This window comes from Callospermophilus lateralis, chromosome 15 (genome assembly GCF_048772815.1).
Source record: "Callospermophilus lateralis isolate mCalLat2 chromosome 15, mCalLat2.hap1, whole genome shotgun sequence".
Lineage (NCBI taxonomy): Eukaryota > Metazoa > Chordata > Mammalia > Rodentia > Sciuridae > Callospermophilus > Callospermophilus lateralis.
The window spans coordinates 63,437,711-63,459,525 of record NC_135319.1 but is presented as its reverse complement, the minus strand read 5'-3'; the positions used below and the strand labels follow the sequence as shown (position 1 = coordinate 63,459,525).

The 21,815-nt window shown below is 38.8% G+C and overlaps 1 protein-coding gene across 1 annotated transcript in view; it reads right to left on the bottom strand.

Annotated features, from left to right (window-relative positions):
* Positions 1-485: 485 nt before the first annotated feature.
* The window catches only part of Cc2d2b (coiled-coil and C2 domain containing 2B), a 108,140-nt gene continuing 86,810 nt past the window's right edge, over positions 486-21,815 (bottom strand). Inside the window, 10 exon segments of the mRNA XM_076834343.1 lie at positions 486-674; positions 2,624-2,801; positions 4,264-4,322; positions 8,996-9,118; positions 9,735-9,869; positions 11,980-12,093; positions 14,650-14,739; positions 16,807-17,004; positions 17,169-17,354; positions 19,555-19,653. Coding sequence (XP_076690458.1) covers positions 486-674; positions 2,624-2,801; positions 4,264-4,322; positions 8,996-9,118; positions 9,735-9,869; positions 11,980-12,093; positions 14,650-14,739; positions 16,807-17,004; positions 17,169-17,354; positions 19,555-19,653 — 1,371 coding nt within the window.

Sequence of the window (21,815 nt, the reverse complement as noted above, 5' to 3'; positions counted from 1 at the left end):
CCTCTTTGTCCTCCCACAACTTCAATCTGGAGTAGGTACCAATATCAAACACACCAGCTTCACTTCAATAATGATGACATTCTGTAAGGCTGGGCTTTCGCTTACAGAATCACCTGGGGAGCTTGTTGAAAATCACGCAGACTCTGGAGCTCCACTCTCCGAGGTTCTCATTCAGTAAGTCTTGCAAGGCACCCAAGAATCTGCATTTTCAACAAGACTCTCCAGGCAGAAGTAATGTGAAGCCTACTGTAGACAGTGACACCCAACAGCCTCAATGCCCCAAGTGTCCTCTTGAAGGAGGTCTCTGGTGAAGAGGTCATCTAGATTCATCCTTAAAGACTTGGGGTGGGGATTAGTCTCCATAGTGCCCAATTGTGTAGGTAAATAAGGCTCAGCATGCAATTGGACTTGAGCATAAGCAGTCAAATTCCATGGTACCAGAAAAGCTTTAGTGGCTTCTGTCTTTTCCTTTTCCCTTCTTCTTTTCACTGATGTCGGGCTAAGGAAGCCAAGTAGACCCACACAGACAGTATGTTGTTTGGGTATGGGTGAATGTACACAGCTAAAGCATATTCTGTCTGGGGAAATTCAGAAGCGTGAATTCCAGTCTGATACACAGCATCAATAACAGACTGTACATCAGTGTATCGCATCTGGATGGGAAATCCTGTGATCTGGATCGAGAACAGAACAACACACAAACCATATTACAATCATGGAGATAATCTGGAATTACTGGATGCAAAATGATCATAGCAGGCTCAAAGAAAGAGTACTCATAAAACAATTGTTCTGTGGATGCTGATTATGTCCTAGTTTTACAGTGCTAAATGCTTCCCATACATATTTAATCCCAAAATGACCCTATGAGGTAGGTTCTATTGTAACAGCCACTTTACAGATAGAGAAGAGCTTAACTGGGTCTGTCTGATAACAGAACCTACACAATTGACTTGCAAACAGCTGACAAGGATATTACTTGGCTTTACATATGAGGAATTTATTCAACAATGATTATATGTATTAAGTGACTACCGTGTGATAGTATAAAAGGGTTGTGGAATACAGTCCTATGTAGAATTATTTAATAAGACAGATGACAGTAATAAACCTCTTTTTTTCAGCCTGAGATTGCATACCTTAGGTGGATTTTCCTGGTCCTCAAATCCATTTACATGTCCTTCATATGTGATTGAGTACTGCAGCATCTCTCCATTCACTTACTTAATAAAATATATTGTAATTATCTGCTTTCTAGTCTAACTAGCCTATAATCTGTGTGAATGCACAAGATTGTATCTTTGCTGTTCATTATCATAATTCCAGTGCCTGGCACGTAGAATAAAAGTAATAGTTAACATTTAGTATAAAAACACTTATCTAGGTTCTGGGTACAATGGGTACAATATTGACTAATTTAATCCTCACCACAACCACAAAACAGCTTTTTTTTTTTTATCCCTGTTATCCAATGGGATAGAAGGTAAAATGAGGCTAGATAATTTTCCCTAGTGAGTGGCTACATCACTAGGATTTGAACGCAGGGTACAAGGTTCAGTCCAGTTTTATTATTTTTGACTACGTATTATTAAATAGATAACTTTACATAGGAACTCCAAGTGTTAAACCTTGGTTTTTATTTTACTATGTTTTGCAGTTCACCCCTTTAATTCTATTAAAAACCAAGCAAAATAAAAGCAACTTTCTCCTTATTTATGAATGAATAGTGCCTGCAGATCCCTCTCTTGAAGCCTAAGGACTCAACTGCCAACAGGTCCTTTACCTCTCAGGGAGTTCCCCTAGGATATATCTCATCTATTTGATGGTACAGGAAAGGAGTCTCACTCTTGTAAGTATGGGGTTTTCAAAAATCCACTGGACCAGTTTACAGGGAAACGGAGGTAAAAGTACACCCAGGAGCTGTAGAAGGAAAGGAGGACCCTAACAAATACCAAAAGCCCAACTTGTTTGCCTGTGGACTTGCTGAGTTTGAGATGCCTCTTTACTAGTCAAGATGTCACTAGACAAATGAATATAAGAAGGGAGGTCAAGAAAAAGTCCAAGGGCTGGGGATGTGGCTCAAATGGTAATGCGCTGCCTGGCATGCGCGAGGCACTGGATTCGATCCTCAGCACCACATAAAAATGAATAAAGACACTGTGTCCACCTAAAACAAACAAAAATAAATAAATATTAAAAAAAAGAAAGAAAAAAGTCCAGGCAGAATGTATACATTTGGGAGCAATTTGAATATGGGAGATATTGAAGCTTGCCTAGAATCCTCTTGCCCAGAATAACAGGGAGTCCAGTCTATTACTGGAGATCATTTTTCATTTTTCAGTTGCAGTGTGTGTTCTTTTGGGTATCACTTTTCAAATTTTGTAGTTCATATGTCATAAAACATGCAACTTGTCCCAAGAAAATGCCACACAATATGGTTCTATAATAATTGTTCACTACATTGGCAATTTCCTTTGGTTTATAAGTAAATACATTTTAATGCCATAGCATCTATCTTGTAGGACAAAGATAAAAGGCACTTAAAATATTGAAGATTGCTATTTTTTAGCAATGAACAACACAGATAACCCAAGGTTATTAATGCATGAAATCATATACAAACCCAATAAAATTGCATCAGTCTTTCAAATTCACTCTCTTCTTCAGATGAAACAAAGCTTCTTGTGCCAAGTTCCAGCTTAGGAAGGAGTTGTCGCAAAATAGAAATACATTGTCGATTCCAACGTGTTGGGTGTTTAGGTCTCCATTCCATGATCTTACACTTTAGAGTCCTTTCAATCCTAAGGTAAGAATGCAAAGATAATTCTGTGACAATTAGTAAGTGTGATGAGAGTTTTGTCATTTGATTCTTTAAGTATGAGAATGATGCTTTTTGGTCGTAAGAGGAAACCAGACCTCTTTAGCTAGGGTGGTCTGCCACCATTCACATTAATGAAATTAGGAAGAAACAGGGGTTGGTTGGCTGGAGATTGGTTGGCCAGAAACTAGGTCTCCGGAGCACAACTCTTTTCCAGTTACCCGTGAGTTAAGAAGCTGCTGAAAACATCTATTGCCCAACATCCCTACTCTGTAAGACCTTTCTTTGATATATGACATTGTTTTTCTAAGAATACAGAAACTCAGATATCTTGTCTGGGATGATGTTAACAGGGACAAGATTATTAGATCAGTTAATTTAATAAGCAGAGTTGAGAGGAAACCAGGCAATAGACTGATGGGTTTGATGATCAGCCTTCCTCTACAAGAATATAGCTCAGTGAGGGTTTATCAGAACAGTGTCTGGTGAGGAACTGTGCTGGGAAGAGGAGGGAAGGCAGAACAATATGGTTGATGGGGACCTCCTGGGAAGCCTCTCTTCTGTGTAGGATGACTGCGTGGATTTAGTCTCTAACCACAGTGTGTGTTACAAAAGCTGCTGGGAGTTTCTTCTTGGCTAGGTTTAATGATGCAGCTAAATAGGTAGGAGTTTGCAGAGGATCACAATAGTAGCTATTCTCAGAATCCCCTACAGGGCTTTATCAGAATGTTTTACCTCCAGATAAAAATTCAAGAAGTCTGTCCTGAGCCCTGGGACATGTAATTAAAAATTTTTTAAATGTAAACTTGTTAAAACCTGGCAAATGAGGAAAGAAAACAACAGAGGGTGAAGTGGATTGTGTTCCAGTGAGAAAAAGGAGTGGCCAGATGATTTTCATCACACTATTCTGATTAGTTGTAGTGGAGTATCTGCCATGTGAGTAAGTCACTGGAGACAGTCAGACCCAAAAGCTTCTGATGCATTTAGATTAGAAGTGAGGCTCGCTGCAAAGTCTGTGACCCTTTGGACTTGACTGAACATTTCAAGGTACCTGCATGCAGCAACAGTAACAATGTTTCTATCAATCAAATGGGATGTTTTTACCATTCTCTGGATCACTGTCATTTTCCTTTATGTACTTCCAAGAAGCGTTAGCTGCTGCATTGTTATTAGCTTAGGTTCAACAGGCATCTGTGCTGGGAACTTTCCATCAGTGGCCTACAGTGTTCTCCTGAGTTAATTTGGACTGTCCTTTCAAAGAGTGCCCTGGATGATAAGAGGGTTCGCTTTTCAATGTGTCTGTCAAGAGACAGGTGGCTCAATGGAACTAATGGTTAATGTCTTCCTTTTCATGCTTCTCTTGGTGAGTCTAACAGGTATTTTAAAAGGCTGGGTTAGAGGAATGAAATGTGACTGACTAAGAGATTAGCAGGAGACCACGGTACCTGTTCTTTAGATCTTCTACCATGCTTTTATTAGTATCAGAATAAATGATTTCTTCAGGCTGAAATACAGATGATTGAAAGTTAGGAAAGATTGTAGAGAGGCCATCTTTATATCACAGTTACCCCTGGGATGCTAAGACTAGGGGACCCAAACCCATCTCTCAAGGCAAAAACACTCCATCCTTTTGGTAAAACATAGATCACAGTATTTCCTTTGATTTCAACATTGCTTCAACAGAGCAAAGAAGAGGGCATGGATTTACAAAAAAAAAATAATAATAATAATACTCATTTTCCATGAGTAAGAGACCTTTCATCACCTCATTTATTCAAACAAGCATTTGACATGCATTGATTCTACCAAATAGTCTTTGACAGCTGCACTGGTCTCTTATGCCTACTGTGACTTTGGCAAGTTATCTAATCTGTTTTTTGAGTTTGTTACTTCCTCTTTAGAACAGGGACAGTTATAGTGCCTACTGCTCTGGGATCTTGTGAAGATTTTTTTTTGTGTGTGAAGATTTTTAAATAGAGTAGTATGTGTAAAGCCGGACCCATGGAATACTCAATGAACATCAGACATTAATGCTATTGTTATTAGTCCTCTTCTAACAAGGTTTATCATTATTCTTCTGAGTGCTTGCTTCTTAAACTTGTCAGGAGCCAATTCTTTGTACCTACATATGCGTGCATGTGCACTTAATCCCATACACACCCAGATCCATTTTACCCTCCCCCATCTCTGAGCTCTTGCCACAGGCCCACACTCCCAACAGCCCTGAGGCACAGTTCTTCCTTTTTCCTCAGGTTCGCCTTCTAGACAGAATTTTCTAGGAGGAGGGGAGGACTTCTCAAGTGCCCTCTCAACTCAACTCTCCCCTCCCTGCAGGGCTCACAAGAATGAGAGCAAGGGGCTGGGTTTTGAGAGCTTAGGCAGCTGTAGGAACAGGGAAAGACGTTCCCCTCACGAGTGGAATGAGGGTTCTACAAAAGTGGGCAAAAGGGATAGGCCTAGAGGTTCCCCAAGCATGGCCCAGACCAGCAATCCTAGAGTTGGGAACTTGTTTGAAATACACTCTTGGCCCTCTCCACATCAGAAACTCTGGAGTGAGGCCTAGTGTTTTAATGAGCCCCCCAGGTGGTTTAGATGCCCTGCATGGTTGATGAGCCATTAAATAACAGTCTCAGGCCCAGGGAGTCTCCTCAAGAGACATGGCAAGAGAGAAGAGACACTGAGAAAAGCAAGGATGAACTCCATTGTCTTTGCAGGGACAGCAGCCGTTCCACACACACCAGTGGACTGCATTCCCTGATTGTTCGCACCGCCATTGTCTACCTCCCATCTTTCACCAGGCAACTGCTGTGGATGAGCTTGGCCCCTCCAGGTCCCAACCCGAGGCTGGGAATGTTGTCTTGGTAAGTTTACAGGATGTCTGTTGGTTTTTTTCTGGCAAAGGCCACTTTCTTTCCAGGAACTCATGTCCCTCAATACTTCAAGAGGGTTTCCTTGTCAACCCCATCTCTGAATACCCACATGCTCATCATGGATGCTCAAATTTGTGTTCTCGGTTGTATGTAACAGACGATGTTCACTTTAGTTGTGGTTTGTTCTGGGGGTGAATGTGGCAAGGTGCAAGAACAAGGACCATTAACCCAGAGAAAAGAAATCAATGGAGACATAAATCCAACACTACTTTAGGTTTTCTATTTGTACATTCAACTTGGTAGAGAGATTTAGTTTCTACTGAGTCAGAAGGCTTTTTAAAAAGTAGTTTGATTATGGCAGCCCTTGGTGTTGGCTTTGACTGCCCTGGAGATAAAGACCCGAATCCTTACCAGGTCTCTGCTCAGCCCTGGCCGTGGCCACGTAGGGTAGTCAGTTCCTTGACAGACATCTCACCACCGCCGGTCTTCCCGCCTGCTGCTGCCCTCTCCGCTGGACCATTCTGATCTCTAACGTTCATGTAGGCAAGCTCCTGCCAATTCTTCCTTACTTAGCTTGTCACAGCTTTTCCCTGGAGCTCTGGAACTCCACTTCCTCAGGACCTCCTGCATACCCGCAAAGCTTACTCATTTATTTTTTATTTTTTAAATAGCACTGATCAATCACCACTTCTTTGTCTGTTTCCTTCTATTTCCTCTTCCAAGACCTCTAAGATGTATTTTTTCCATTTTTATACAAAACCATTTATATGAAGGGGTACCCACACCTAGCAAAGCACTGACTCACAGCAGGAAATCAATTAATATCACCTGAATGAATAAGAGGATAATTGTGTATTGAACAAACAAAAACCTCATCTCTAAATAGATCACTGTCCTCCTAGGAGGCAGTGAGGCTCCAGCCACAGTTGTGGGATGGGAAAGCAAGGCATGAGCTGTAAAGGCTCTAAATGTGGCTTGTTCAGGAGAGAGACGGAAGCATGTTTCCCCTTTTTTCAAGACAATGTTTCAAACAGGAAACATAAAAATATGTATATATGCTTGATCTGCATGGAGAATGTTTAGAAGGAAGCACAAGAAACAACGAACAGCAGTTTTTCTTTAAGGATGGGAGAAAAACGTTGAACATGAGAGAAGCTCTTGCCTTTATAAACTCTGCTACTCTTTGAGGTATCATGTACTGTCGTGTCATGTCCTGTCCCCCCTCCATTGTTCTTTTTTTTCAGTTGTAGGTGGACACAATACCTTTATTTATCTTTATGTGGTGCTGAGGATCAAACCCAGGGCCTTGCACATGCTAGGCGAGTGCTCTACGGCTGAGCCACAACCCCAGCCCACCACCACTGTTCTTTTTGATATTTTGGAATGTCTTGAATTTACAAGCAAAGAGGATGATGTAATGGACATCCACTCAGCTATGTCTAATCTTTGCATTCATTCTTCCATATTTGTTCTAGATTTTTAAAAAATCTAGTACTTGAAGTACTACTGCTCCCTGATCTCATTCATTTATTTCTCCCCCCAAAGGTAACTACAAACCTGAATTTAGTATTTATCAGTCCCACAAATGCTTTTATACATCGCTGTCTTTCTTCACACACGCGCGCGCGCACACACACACACACACAAACACACACATACACACACGTGCATTTGCACATGCGTTTTTAAAACTTCATATAAATGGTTTTGTATAATATGTATCATTTCACATATTTTTTTATTTTGCTTAACATTACCTTTTTGTTTTTTTTTTTTGGTACTAGAGATTGAACTCAAGGGCGCTTTCCCACTGAGATACATCCCAAGTACTTCTTTTTTTATTTAGAGACAGGGTCTCACTAAGTTGAGGATCCTCTTGTTTTAGCTTCCCAAATTGCTGGGTGCACTGTGCACCAGTGTTTAACATTAAAAAAAATATTCATACATGTCAATAGGCCTGGCTAGTGGTTCACAATATTGGCTGCACACTAGAATCACCTGAGGGGCTTTAAAAAATCTTGATGTATAGGTCTCACCCTCAGAAATTCTGATGGAACACATGTTCAAATTGAGAACTATGTTGAATTTATTCATATCTTTTTTCACTGCTGTATGGAAGAGTTCATTGTATGGATACTTCACAACTCATGTACTAATTTTCTAATTGCTTAATTTTTTCCGATGTTTTGCTATTTAAGCAATCCTTTCATATAAACATTGTTGTACTTCTCTCTCTGGGCGTGTTCCTCTAGGGTATCTATGCACAGATTTGAATTAGTGGATCACAGATTGAGTATCTTCAACCTTACCAGATACGATATTGCTTTCCAACGAGATTACAACAATTTACACTTCTATCATTTCTCTGCATCTTTGATAGTTGGTGTGATCACGGGTTTGTTTGTTTGTTTTGTTTTGTTTTGGTCAATTTTATGCATGCGAATACTGTTTTATTGTTTTGAATTTCCTGATTATGAGTGAAGGTAAGCTGTCTTTTGTCTATTTTGTTTTTGTCTATTTCCTATTTTTTCTCTCTCTCAGCTCCTAGTTTGTGGACTTTGCAAATGCCTGTGTCCTGCCATACCATGGCCCTCATCTAGAAATATCCGTGGGCATGATATTTGGAATGCCTTCCCAAAGTGAGACAGAGCACTTGACAGATTCACTGGCCAAGACATCTAGGGATTGGGTCAGCTTTTGGCCTCCTGCCTCCTGAGCCCCAGGCAGCACATTCTCAGGGGTTTTCCCCATCTTCTTCCAAAAGCAGGGCAGTACGGGAGCCACATCATAATTCTTGACTTCAAAATGTGATGCTTAATCTGGCTCCATGATTTTCCTGAGACATTTTCAGATCCTTGTTGCCATCCCTGCTTCAGCCTTACTGCTAGTGTTTCCGTCCTGTTTCCATTCCATGAGATAACCACTGTAAGACCAAATAAGCATTTTCGTGTTTGTTGATTTTACACTTGATGATCACCACGAATGTGGAGTAGCAAGGCTAAGTCAATGTTAGAACTTATTCACCTATCTTGAACATTATATGCTATGTTTATGATGAAATTTTTTAAAATTATAAAGTCTAAATTTATATTTGAGATATTTTTTCTCAATTTCTTTTTTTTGCTGAAGATAGAGGAAGGAGTCAAAGTAATTCAAACCCAGATGTGTTTGTGGATGGCAAAGAAAACTAACTTTTGATGAGCAATGCCAAATAACTCAATAAGCAATCAATTATAAAATATAACAAGATCTGTCACTAGAAGAAATGGTGACTTTCATACAGACACACCTAGAAAACATGACTTACCTGAATGCTTTGTGTTTTCATCCCCTGGAAACTTTTTGGAAACAACTGTTTCCAGAAATTTTCCTTTGAATAGTCAAAATGCACAGCCATTGGTGTGTTATTTTGTTGAATATTAAACCAGACCTATTAAAAGATTAACATAAGGTCAGTTTGAGCCCATGGGAATACAAGGCCCATAGTGATTAGGATGGGTGAAATTTATGATCTTACTACTTCAATGAAGTGGCAGAAGCCAAACAGGGTCTGAGGCAGAAGCAGACCCCAGGGCTTTGTGATCATTGGTTCTCCACCTCAAAGGCTCTACAGAATCATCTAGGGGAGCTTTAAGGATAAGAGATTGTCCAACCCCTGTACCCCAGGGATTCTGATTGAACACATCTTCAGACTTCTCCAGCTAACATGTTGCCATGGGCTGGGATGTAGCTCAGTGGCAAAGTATCTGCCTTGCGTTCACAAAGTCCTGGGTTCAACCACCAGTTCCGAAAAAAGATACACACAAAAAAACCCTATCATATTGCCGGGATGATTCTGTTTTTTTTTTTTTCCTAGATATTTTTTAGTTGTCGAAAATAAACTAAATAAATGGACCTTTATTTTATTTATTTATATGTGGTGCTGAGAATTGAACCCAGGGCCTCACACATGCTAGGCAAGTGCTCTGTCACTAAGCCACAACCCCAGCCCACCAGGATGATTCTTGAGAACATAATTCAAAATAAGATCTACCCTGGATACTTGCATTTCTATCATTGAATAAGCAGTCTACACTTTGTAAGGGACAAAATGGATCAAACTTCTTGTGGCATTGCCCAGTTGATGGATTCCAAAGCAAATATTCATCAATTTCTTGAGTTAATACATAAGCCACATGTCCCTGTATAAGAAAAAAGATTAAAAATCTTTTTTTTTTTTTTTTGTAGTTTTTGGAATCCAATCCAATCCAGGGATTTACACATGCTAGGCAAGTACTCTACAACTCAGCTACATCCCCATCCCTTTAAGTCCTTTTTGATGGATTTAACTAATTTCTGTATGTGGGAATTGTAATTTAATAATTCCAGTTTTTTTTTAAAAGAAAGAGTGAGAAAGAATGAGAGAGAGGGAGAGAGAGAGAATTTTTTTTTTTAATATTTACTTTTTAGTATTTGGCGGACACAACATCTTTGTCTGTGTGTGGTGCTGAGGATCGAACCCAGGCCGCACGCATGCCAGGCGAGCGCGCTACCGCTTGAGCCACATCCCCAGCCCCTATAATTCCAGTTTTTAAAAGAACTTTTTAAAGGGCTTTTACATTTTTTTGAAAAGGAAAAAACAAACCCCTCAAAGCTCCATAAATACGTAGGCCAGGTTAGCATGAAAATTCAAATTAAAAAACTTATGTGCTAGTGCCGCCATGCCTGGTCCTGCAGGTGCACCCTGACTGCAATAAAATGTTACTCTAGCGGAGTCAGTGTATTACCATGGATTTCCAACAGATGGCATTAAAGTTTTGAGGCAGGGGCCCTTTTGTTTAATTCACACAGGGTGCTCTATTAACCAGCCCCACTGGGGTTAGAGTATATTTAAGACTGAGGGTGAACACCAGGCTAAGTTATGGAATAGAAACTGCTTTGAGACAGAACCATTAAAGAAGTAAAAAAGTCACTAAATTAAATTTGAGAACAAGATTTGGAATCAGAGGCTAAAGCGAAAGTATAAAGGAAACCGGACTGAGGAATAAAAACAAGTCATATTGTTATTCTGTGGTGTAATACTTTCTTAGCAAAAGAATAAATATGTCAGGTAATAAAAAATAGTAATAATAGCATTTAAAATATTTTATGCATTTATATGTATTGAGCACTATGGTAAGAATTACACTGACTTTCTCACTTTAAGTCACTCCCAATTCTGTGAGGTAGGGATGTTTATTATGCCCGCCTTCCAAATGAAGAATCAGAGGTCAAGGGACTTGTTGGGGGTAAAGGAAAGTGGAATTATTCCAGGTCTGTTAGTAGATAACTGAGGCTCAGAGAAGCAAAACAACTGACATTATACAAATAGTAAGTGGCACTACAGGGTTTTAAACCCCTGTCTGATTGTTGTGCCCCAAACTCAGGGACAAAATTAACTTAACATTATGTTAACTCCAAAGCCCTCGTTCTTCAACACTGTGTTCAGCTTCTGTCTAGTAAAGAGGAGGCTGCCCCTTCACCACACAGCTAGCTGAAACCCAGGGCTGCCTCCCATCTCATTGGTTCCCAGGTACAAATGCAAAGATTTGTTGAAATACTGTTGGCTGTTTACTGCCACCCAGTGGCCCTTAAAACTACAGCAGGGGATAATATGGGAAATCAACCCCAGGCTGGCTGTTCCTTAACACTTGATACAGAAATAATAAGCTATGTCAAGAGAATATAATGAAGTAAATGACCATAACCCCCCCCCCCAAAAGTCCAGAGTGAAAAGTTTACACTTAGAAAGACATTCATGGTAGGGTTGGTCCAAAAAGACAGCTTCCTGGAGGTATGAATTCAGGAGAAGTAAATACATTAAGCTGTAAAAATTTCAGATAGGCAATGAATTTCTAGCCTGTTCTTATAGATAAAATCCTGAAAAATGGGTCATTATGGAAATTATTTGTTAAACATCTTAAAATATAATATTAGAACACAGAATAATGATGTTGGTAATGATGGATTGACAACAGCCACCACAACTTCACTAAAACTAATACTACATAATCCCACCATCACCACAATTTATTGTGTATTTGCCATAACAGGTGCTATTCTCAGTGCCTTATATGTACTAGGTAATTTAATATTCCTAGAAAACTCAAGAAGTAGCACTATTTTTATGAACCAACAGTATCCTCTTAATTTAATTATTTGCCCATGAAATTCCCTAATTAGCTTGCAAAAAGATGAAAACTTGGGGCTGAAATATTTTAAACTTGCAGCTGAAATCTGACTTAATTTTGCTCTCACTATTTCAGCACTTACTTCTAATAATGAGGTTCCCAGGAGGACCAGTGCCTTCTTTCCAAAATACAGAAAGAAATTACAGAGAAGGATGGCATGCTCTTCCTTATTTCCAAGGGCCAAACTGATGCAGCGCTAAGGCAAAAACAAAAAAGGCAACAAGAACAGCAGCAACAAAGGAAGAAGAAGAAAAGAGAAAGGAAGGAAGGAAAGAAGGATGGGGAGGTTGAGTAATACATGCAATCCAACAAATGTAGGTAGGGCCTTCTGCACCCTCCAGTTCTAGACATAATTATATTTTTAACCATGTTGCTAAGATGACAGCAAAGCAGAAAGTTCTGGTTTTGTTAGGCATTAGAAGAAAACATTCACTTAGAACACTGGGGTCATCCCACAGTGTGGGGACACAGTGTAGATATTGTAGAGTGCCTAAATTGCATCCAAAATAGGATGTTTTTCTCAGGACAAATATTAAGCTGATCCAGACAAGCAGGGACATATAAATCAGTGTTGTGAGGAACCTTATCAGGTAGGGAATGGCATAGCGTTTGGGGGTTGGGTAACCCTTTGGACAATGGAACTACATTCTGTCCTGTATCAATATAATAGTCAACTTAAAGGGAGGAGGAAATCTGAGTTGAAAGAATGATTCAAAGAGCTGAGCAGCTGAGCACGGTGTAAGATCAAATACAGGATACCTAGTAAGGTGAAGTACCAGCAGAGATGGCAGACTAGTGGTTTATAACCTAGATTTTGTCTACAGGTATATTTTGCTTTGTCCCTTGAATTTTTTTTAATAAAAGGAAAATTTCTATAAAACTCTGTTTCTAGTTTCTGTTGAAAAGAATTACAAAGATCTACCAAATATGTGTGCCCAAATGTTTAAATGCAAAATACTCCATATATATGTGAAAAAAAGTGTGTGTGTGTTTGTGTGTGCATATGTTTCAGTGCTGGGGATCAAACCCAGCGCCTCATACCTGATAGGCAAGCACTCTTTCACTGAGCTACACTGCAGGCTAAAGGAGCTTCGCTTTAGCTGAGTCATGTGATCTTGTTAATTTCAGTCCCCAGAATGCCAACGAGATGTGTGGGGGGGATGGGAGGGAGCCAGGGAACTCTTGGTATCAGCAATTTACCAATGGGTATGGAGGCGTTTTGATGTTTTAACAACTGACATGGCCATGTTAGTATGCACAGGCTGAATGTGATCATGTGGGATGGAAGGAAGATGGTAAGAAGGCCCTTCTGAAAGAATAATGTGAACACAAGAGCTAAAAGGAGATGGAGAGACTTTGAGGAAGTCCCCCTGACTGAATTTCATGGCAAGAAGAGGGAGAGAATAAGCGAATGTAAATATTTTCTTTCTGAGTTCCAGATGTTTTGCATTTAGTCCTTTCAAAACTTCTTTATGATATAGATGAGGAAACTAAGGTCCGATGAAGTTGCATACTTTTTCCTGGATAATGCAACTTTCAAGTCATTAAATTATGATTTGAATCCAGGTTCATTTGACTCCTAAAACTATATATTAGGTGGGAATCAATAATTTTTATCTTGAAAAATTTAATCACATGTTCTGGAGCATCTTGTGGCTGGTGAGTTCATCAGTGGGAAAACATTAATCAGGAGGAATCCCAAGCCTGTGTAGCAACTTCCTGTTTATGTGCATCATTTAGGTTAGGAGACTCATACTAGTATTTGCTGGAATAGTTACTTTTAGCTTAGTCTCTTTCAGTGTTCTATAGGATTATAATATCCTTGAACACATTCAGATTAAAGAGTCTCAGAAGAGTACAGACTGAATAACACCTTTCTAAATTCCACCAGGTTTGAATTACTGGAGCTTGATACCTAATCATGTGCATATGTCTCCCTTGGTCTCCCTTAGCAGAAGGCAGAGAAGCTGACCTATTAAGTTAGCTCTGTGCACCCTAAACCCATTTTAGCTCAAACTCAGCCCCTAAATTATTCTAGATTAAGTGCCAGATTAAGTACTGCTAAACTGAAAGCAGCATCCAAGTGATAAGCAGAAGAATAAATAAGAACTAGGTTTCCTTCTATATTCAGGGAGGTTACAATTAGAATATATGAATACAGGGTGTGGGATATAGGATGAATCCAGGAGTAATTAAATATAATCTAAGGTATTATGGAAGAACCACTAAAATTAGGGTTGCCAGATTTAGGAAAAAAACACAGGATGTCCAGTTAAATTTGAATTTTACACAGATGAGTAGCTTTTTAATATGAGTATGTTCCCAATATTGCCCAGGACTATATTTGTTTGGCAATCAGTCTAAAAAGAATTTTAATCCAATTGCTAAGGAAGAGCAGTACTAGATGAGCTTTTCATTCAGATCAGGGGAGTGGGGAAAGCTTTGGGAAAGGTGGTGATGTTGGCTATAGACTTCAGCCTGACCACATCCATAGTGACAAGCTATACTGCTCTCTCAAGAATGTCATAATATTGCACTCCTGAAATTTTCATTGAATCAAAATATTCATGGGCTACCACTTGAATGTTGAAAAGATTTCTGACTTTGATGAATTATTTCCGTAGGTTGCTACAGAGCTGAAATTGATACATAAATTTATCAAATACTTTTAAATTTCACAAGTACTAAATACATAATATTTTAAAAAAGAAAAGTAAGAAATATATTTTAATTACAAAATGTAATCTGTTACCTCTGATGTTATCCATATATCACAATCAGCATTTTCATCCAGTGTGTCAGGCATAAAAGGAATCAAAGACACAAATCGAGCAATGAGGTCCTAGAATCACATTAATATTTACTGAGTGTGAACTCCATCACTAGCACAGTGCTTTGCAAACTTTATCTCATTTAGTACACATCTCATATAGTATATTCTACAAGCCTACAGACACTATTATTATTCTAGTTTTAAGGAAGAAGAACCAAACTTAAAACTGATAAGATATTCTATTAGGAATCACACAGCTAATACATAATGTGGATCCTGTGGGGATGAAGCACAGATGGCCTGACTCCAGAGTGCACATTAGTTGTTGAGGACTGCAACCAAGTCAAGATGGCACCTGGCAGTTTGCCAGGAGGAGTGGTTTGTGAGGCAAAACCACCGAGCCATTAAGATGATGAGGATTCCCACTGACCTGTCCCCAGGGAGAGGAGATCCCAGCAAAAGGCAACTGGGAGGGGAGGCGGTGCAGTCAGGGCACTGTGCAGTGACAGCCCCATGGAACCCTGAGAGAACTCCATCATTTGCCCCTGGGAGCACCACCACTGTTGACACCTGCACAGAGAAGGCATCAGAGCTTGCTCAGAAGGAGCTTAAAACCCCAGCACAACAAATGAAGAGCCTGAAGAGGCAGAGACCAACAGGAGAAGAGGGAGGATCCTGGATCCTATTAGGACTATCATCCTAAGGACCATGTTAGCTAAAAACCATAAATGCAAAGCTGACGAAGGAAATGTAAAGAAGTGCATTGTTAGCCACAGAGGGGTGCGCATAGAGCAATCACTAATATTGCAATGGCCCATTTCTTTGCCACACACTCTGATGTTATCTGAAGGTCACCAGAGCTTCTGAGTTCTTTCAATCTAAATAAACTGATTGGAAAATCTTAAAAAAAAAAGATGATGAGGATTCCTTATTGGCTGACTACTGTATCTAGATAATGCTAATTGAGATAAGCTGTGTGTAATCAGTTGGTTATATATACCTCTGTTGTTCCGTAATAAAGCAGTTCCCGTTTCAACCTTCAAGTTGCTTGTCACCTCCCGGTTATTTGCCCAGCCAGACTGCGGCAATTAGTAATTAAATTTTATTATAATAAATTATTAAAAATTAAACATAACAATATGCATCAAATTAAATATTCACCATAAAGTATAAATGTTAAAAATTTAAAAAGATGTTGCAAAATAGCAAATGTTTGATTTGCTTTTAGGTTCAAAGACTGAATTGCTTTTCTCAATGTAAGCTTGTTATAAGCTATACTATATGCATCAACATTAAACATGTGGTAGAAAGTACAAATGTTAAACTTTTTAAAATGTTTGCTTTTAGGTTGAAAGCCTGAATTTATTTTTTTCAATGTAAACTTGTTATAAGCTGCTGCCACAAGAGATAGTGGTACAGTCTGCTTTCTCAAATAGCAAAATTTCTACTGTCGATTTTCCCCCATAGGGTGCTGGAGACAAGGATGCAGAGTAAGGGAAGAAGGGAGAAAGGGTTATATTCCTTTGTATTAAGCAAATAATAATAAGTTAACACAGAAAGCTCATTATCATTTTCATTAATGTACAGTAGCTGCCATTTATGCACTATTATGACCTTTTACACTGGTGGCTCCATGCAATTAATACATATGGTTCACAGTCCTTGACAAGCAAAGAAGTTAAGATTTATTTATTTAGGGACTGGGGTTGTGGCTCAGTGGTAGAGCACTTGCCTAACACATGAGGGGTGCTTGGTTCGATCCTCAGCACCACATAAAAATAAAAATAAAGGTATCGTGTCCAACTACAACCGAAAAAATTTTTTTAAAAAGATTTGTTTATTTAAACATAAAAGATATGCCTTTGACATAAATCTGAGAACTCTATTATCTCCTGGACACCTAGGCAGGAAGAAACAGAAAAGCAGATAATAGCAAAAGCAACATGAATCAAGACTTTCGATTTTAACTTAAAGGGAACTTTATAACTCACATATACTATATAACTCACTTATACTATAACTATTCAGAAGAAGGACAATTGACTAGATTGAACCCAAATAAACAAAAGGCATATGTGATTCTTCATAGATACTCTTTTATCACAGCAAAATTGTTTTAAAATAATTGTTACTTACAAGTGTTGCATTAGAATCATGAAGAAATGTATCCAGGAGTTGTCGAGGTGGATTTAATGCCTTGATATATCTTGTTACTAATATCTGTATCCCTTCATCATTAAAAACAGTAGTTATGATTCTTCTATTGGGAAACACTAGTTTACAATTTTTTTTAAAAACCTGTGCTCTCTGCAAAACATCTGTTTGGTCTGAAAACTAGAATAAAATTGAAAGTATTTCAGCATTGTACTATATTATTCCCAAAGGAAAATAACAAAAGCCAATGTTTATTTTTGTCAGCTCTGAAATTATTATTGATTTTTGAAATAATTTATCCTTCTTTGATAATATATTTAAAAGAAATTCAGTGTAAGACCTACCTTATCTAGTTTTGGATTAAAGGCAATGTATGATATTTGAGGTTCAATAGTAGCAAAAATATTTAAGAAGGTACATTCTTTAAAATTCTGCCCATTGTAATAATCTTCTTTAGGCAATACATAAGTCTTACTCCAAGTGTACCCAAGTAAAACTGGTGGAATATTTACTTGAAATGTTCCACTAATCTGAAAGAACATATTGACATAATAATTATGCATGATAAAAATCAACATCAATTATATTATAGTTAAATATATTATAGGCCAGCCCCATCTCCTCTGCAAGAGGGAACAGGCTTACACAGGTAATTGAATGAGCATGACCAGGTTCTCTGGGATGATCTACAGATACTTTTGACACCTTGGGTCCTGCCTAATATGTACTTTGGAAGGAGTGAGAAAGAGATGAATCAAGGAAGAAAATTACTATACCATAGTGATAAAAGTGCTTGGAAAATATATTTTAGGCTCACAGAAGATGCTTAACAATTATGTTATATATATATATTTTTTTAACAAGATGCCAAATATTTTTTAATATTTATTTTTTAGTTATAGGTGGACACAATGTCTTTATTTTATATTTATGTGGTGCTGAGGATTGAACCCAGTGCCTCACGCATGCTAGGCAAGTGCTCTACCTCTGAGCCATAATCCCAGTCCCAATTATGTTATATTTTGACTGGACCCAGAGGGAAGAAAAAATGTTATAGCAGGAAAGATAACCTGAAGTCCACATGACAAGGGAATAGGTGTGTGTGTGTGTGTGTGTGTGTGTGTGTGTGTGTGTTGTGTGTGTGTGTGTATGTGTATGCACACATGAGAGTGTGAGAGATATCACCCAGTGGAATAGATACTGTCCTGATGTTCACTTTATACCTAAGGAAACTGAGGCTCAGATTGTTGAAGTAATTGGTGGAAGACCACAGAACCAATGAGTTGTAGAGTCAGGATGACAACCCAGGTTTGTCCATCTCTGAAGCCACATTCTTGCCTACCTCCTGTCTAGCTTCAGAGAGTAGCTGCAGGGATTGACGAGTGTAGGAAGTCTGTACCTCCAACAACATAGATCCCTGTCACTCTTTATTTGCAGCATGCTCCCTCAGACATCATGTGACTACACGTTATGCAGGCACTTCTGCTCTCCCACCTAGTATCCATTCTCTCTTCCTTTCTTATCAACAGTTTTAGTTGGTAATGTGACAGCCAGGTAGAGGCCATGTCACATAAGTAAGAAGCAAGCAGAAGTCTACTGGGGTTTTCTGAGGAACCTTCTGTTTTCCTAGTTAGGCACTGCCAGATTTTGCTTCTCCCTGTCTCCTGCTGCAACATAGATATGAGGCTAGAGTTGCAGTGAACATTTTGCAATTAAGAGAATAAAAGATATATAATAATAATAGTGGGAAAGAAAAACAAGTTGCTTAGATTCTTGATGATATCCTGGACCTGCTGTGCTGGCAGTGCAGTAGACCCCATAACTACTGTTAAGTTTTCTGTCACATATGGCAGAGTGCAGTCCTAGCTAATGCACACCTGATTCCTTCTCACTCAAATGCCTTCATTTGTTTGAGAAATTCATCTTCAAGAATTTGATTCAAAAGTCATCTCCAGTGAAGGCTTCCTTGACCTCTCATTCTTCTCTTAGCCAACACCAACCTCTCCAAGCCCTGACTAGAGCCCAGAAAGAGTAAAGCACTCCTACATATGTTTTCATACTACACCTCTCATGCCTCTAATAAAGCATGATAGCATAACGCATATTACCAACATCTTGGTTTTATTCTGTAGATAGTGAACTCGTTGAGGTAGAAAACCCAATTCTAAATCTTCAGATCTTCAGAGTCTAGCACAACCTTGGAGATGTCAAGTGCCTGGCCTAGGAGCCCTCACTAAGGGCGACAGAGCTCAGAATGGAGTCTAGGCCAGTGGATTTATGCTTTCTTGGCATTCTCCTGCCAGGTAACCCAAGAGCAGAGCTCTCTAAGGGTCCCACAGAGACCAGTTCTAGTCATCAGTCTCATCATTATTTAAAAACAGTGCCCACAAAATGAAATTCTTGGGATTCAATGATTATAAGCAACACCATTAATCAGAATGTTTCATAAACCTGGTCTCACAAAATTCACATATGCAAATATTAATGTTGCTTTAAGACCTAAGGCTAGTTATTCTTTCTCAGTAAATGCTCTAAAGATATAAGAAATAAATTTGTGGGCATATCCTGTTCTGAAGACAGTCAAAACCCTCAAACACTCTGAATCTCCAAGTACTCTCCTACATGATCATTTCAACTAACTTTCCAACCAGTAGATCACAGAATCTAATTTTTAAAAACAACAGAAAGCATTTTCATTAACCAATAATTAGCAAAGAACCATTTTCTTACCTCAGATTGTTGCAGAAGAGCAGAGAAAGGTAAGACAATGGAACCAAGCCAGTTTTTTCTTAAATATGAGTGACAAGTACAGCTCTTGAGACAGTTATCCTATTAAAATAAATTAAAATTAAATTTACTAAAATAAAGTTTCTAATACTTAATGTCATGTGATGAGCAGTTTCAAAAATCCATAGGTCATTAAAATAATTTTTATTCTCTTTTTAAAAGAAACCAAAAGCTAAAAAGAAATATATTTTTCTTGCTTTTTAATTTATTCAAAAGATAATTGACTATTTAAAGCAAAAAACATGACTGTTATGTAGTTTATGATATTTATAAGTAAAATATATGACAATATTAGCACAAAGAATAGGAAATTTCACAATAGCCCATTCTTCCAATATATGTGGAGTGGTACTATGTTTTATAAAGGTAACATGTGGTAAGTTAAAAAATATATTGTAAACCCTACAACAATACTTAACAAAGAAACATAGCCAATAAGCCAGTGGTAGAAATAAAATGAAATTATAAAAGTACTGTATCAATCCAGAAGAAGGCAAAAGAAAAATAGGTGGAATAAGCAGAAAAACAATAGGAAAATGGAACACAAATCAATAATTATACAAGTGTAAATGGACTGTTTTAGTCATCTTTTCATTCTGCGACGAAAATATCTGACAAGAATAATTTAGAGGAGGAGAAGTTTATTTTGGCTTATGGTTTCAGAGGTTCAGTCCATAGTCAGCCAATTCCATAGCTCTGAGCCTGAGGTAAGGCTGAACATCATGGTAGAAGGGCTAGAGGAGGAAACAGGTTCAGGACATAGCAGTCCAGAAGCGGGGAGGAGAGAGGGAGGGAGAGAGAGAGAGGGAGGGAGGGAGGGAGGGAGGGAGGGAGGGAGAGAGAGAGAGAGAGAGAGAGAGAGAGAGAGAGAGAGAGAGAACACGCTCTCTGTTCAACAGGGATAAAATATAAATTTCAAAGGCACATCCCCAGTGACTTATTTCCTTCAAGCATACCTTACCTGCCTATAGTTACAATCCAGTTAATCCGTAACAGTGGATTAATCCACTGATTAGGTTATACCTATCATTATGTAATTATTTCACCTCTGAAAATACTTGCATTGTCTCACATATGAGATTTTGGGGGACGTCTCATATCTAAACCCTAACATTCTGCCTCTGACCCCCAAACTCATGCCCATTTCACAAAATACATTTAGTCCATTTCCAAGAGTTCCTATAGTCTTAATGGTTCCAGCATTACCCAAAAGTCCCAGTTCAAACTCTCATCTGAGACTCAAGGCAAACTCATAAATTAAAAAAAAATACTTATAAAGCTCAAAAGTAAGTCACATATATCCAATATATAATGACATAAACATTTGCATTTTATGAGGAAGAAATGGGGACACAAAAATTAATCATAGGACCAAAGTAAGAACAAAATCCAGCTAGGCAAAAAAGTTCCATAGCTCTATGTCCAGCATCTGGGGCACATGGCACTGTGATGTTTTCTCCACAGGGCTTGTGTAGTTTTGCCCCTGTAGCTTTGCTGGTTGCAGCTCATATGGCCTCTCACATGGTCACTGCAAGATTCCTGCAGCTTTCCTCAGTATACATTTCATATTATTGGCATCTTGGAAGACTCCAATGAAGCTCTGGCTTCTTTCTCATGCATTGCCCTCTCTGGGGAAGCCCAAAGGGACTCTGACCCTGCCACACTTTGCTTGGACTTCCAGGTCTCCCTTTGAAAGCTTGCTGGACATCTTCATGACTCCCTAAAACCAGCATCCTGCAATCCTGAAGATCCAGTACCAAGTGGTTGATTGCAAAGGTCTACTACTGTACTGAGAAGTAGTCAAGCTTTCTAGAACCCTGGCTGTAGCAGTCCCCGAGTGCCTGTGGCTGACCACAGTGAAACAACTTTCTAGGTCCCCCTGTCTAAGTTGGGTACCCCAGTGGTCTCTTCTCAAAGGAATTTTTACCTTCACACCCTTGAGCCTCAGATGGGTGTGGTTTTGTCAATTTCTGAAATGCCCTTAAGCCATCTTTCCTATTATTTCTGGATAAAGTACTTAGCAATGTCTCTTTAGGGGCTGTAATTTCTGTAACAACCACACCTTCCTTAGCCCCAGTTTTACTTGCACTTGCACTTTTTTTACTGGCCAAACTGCAAGTTTTTCAAATCTTTTTGCTCTGCTTTCTGCTCTTGACTGTCACAGTTAACTTGACTGAAAGCCATCAGTAATATTTATGTCACCA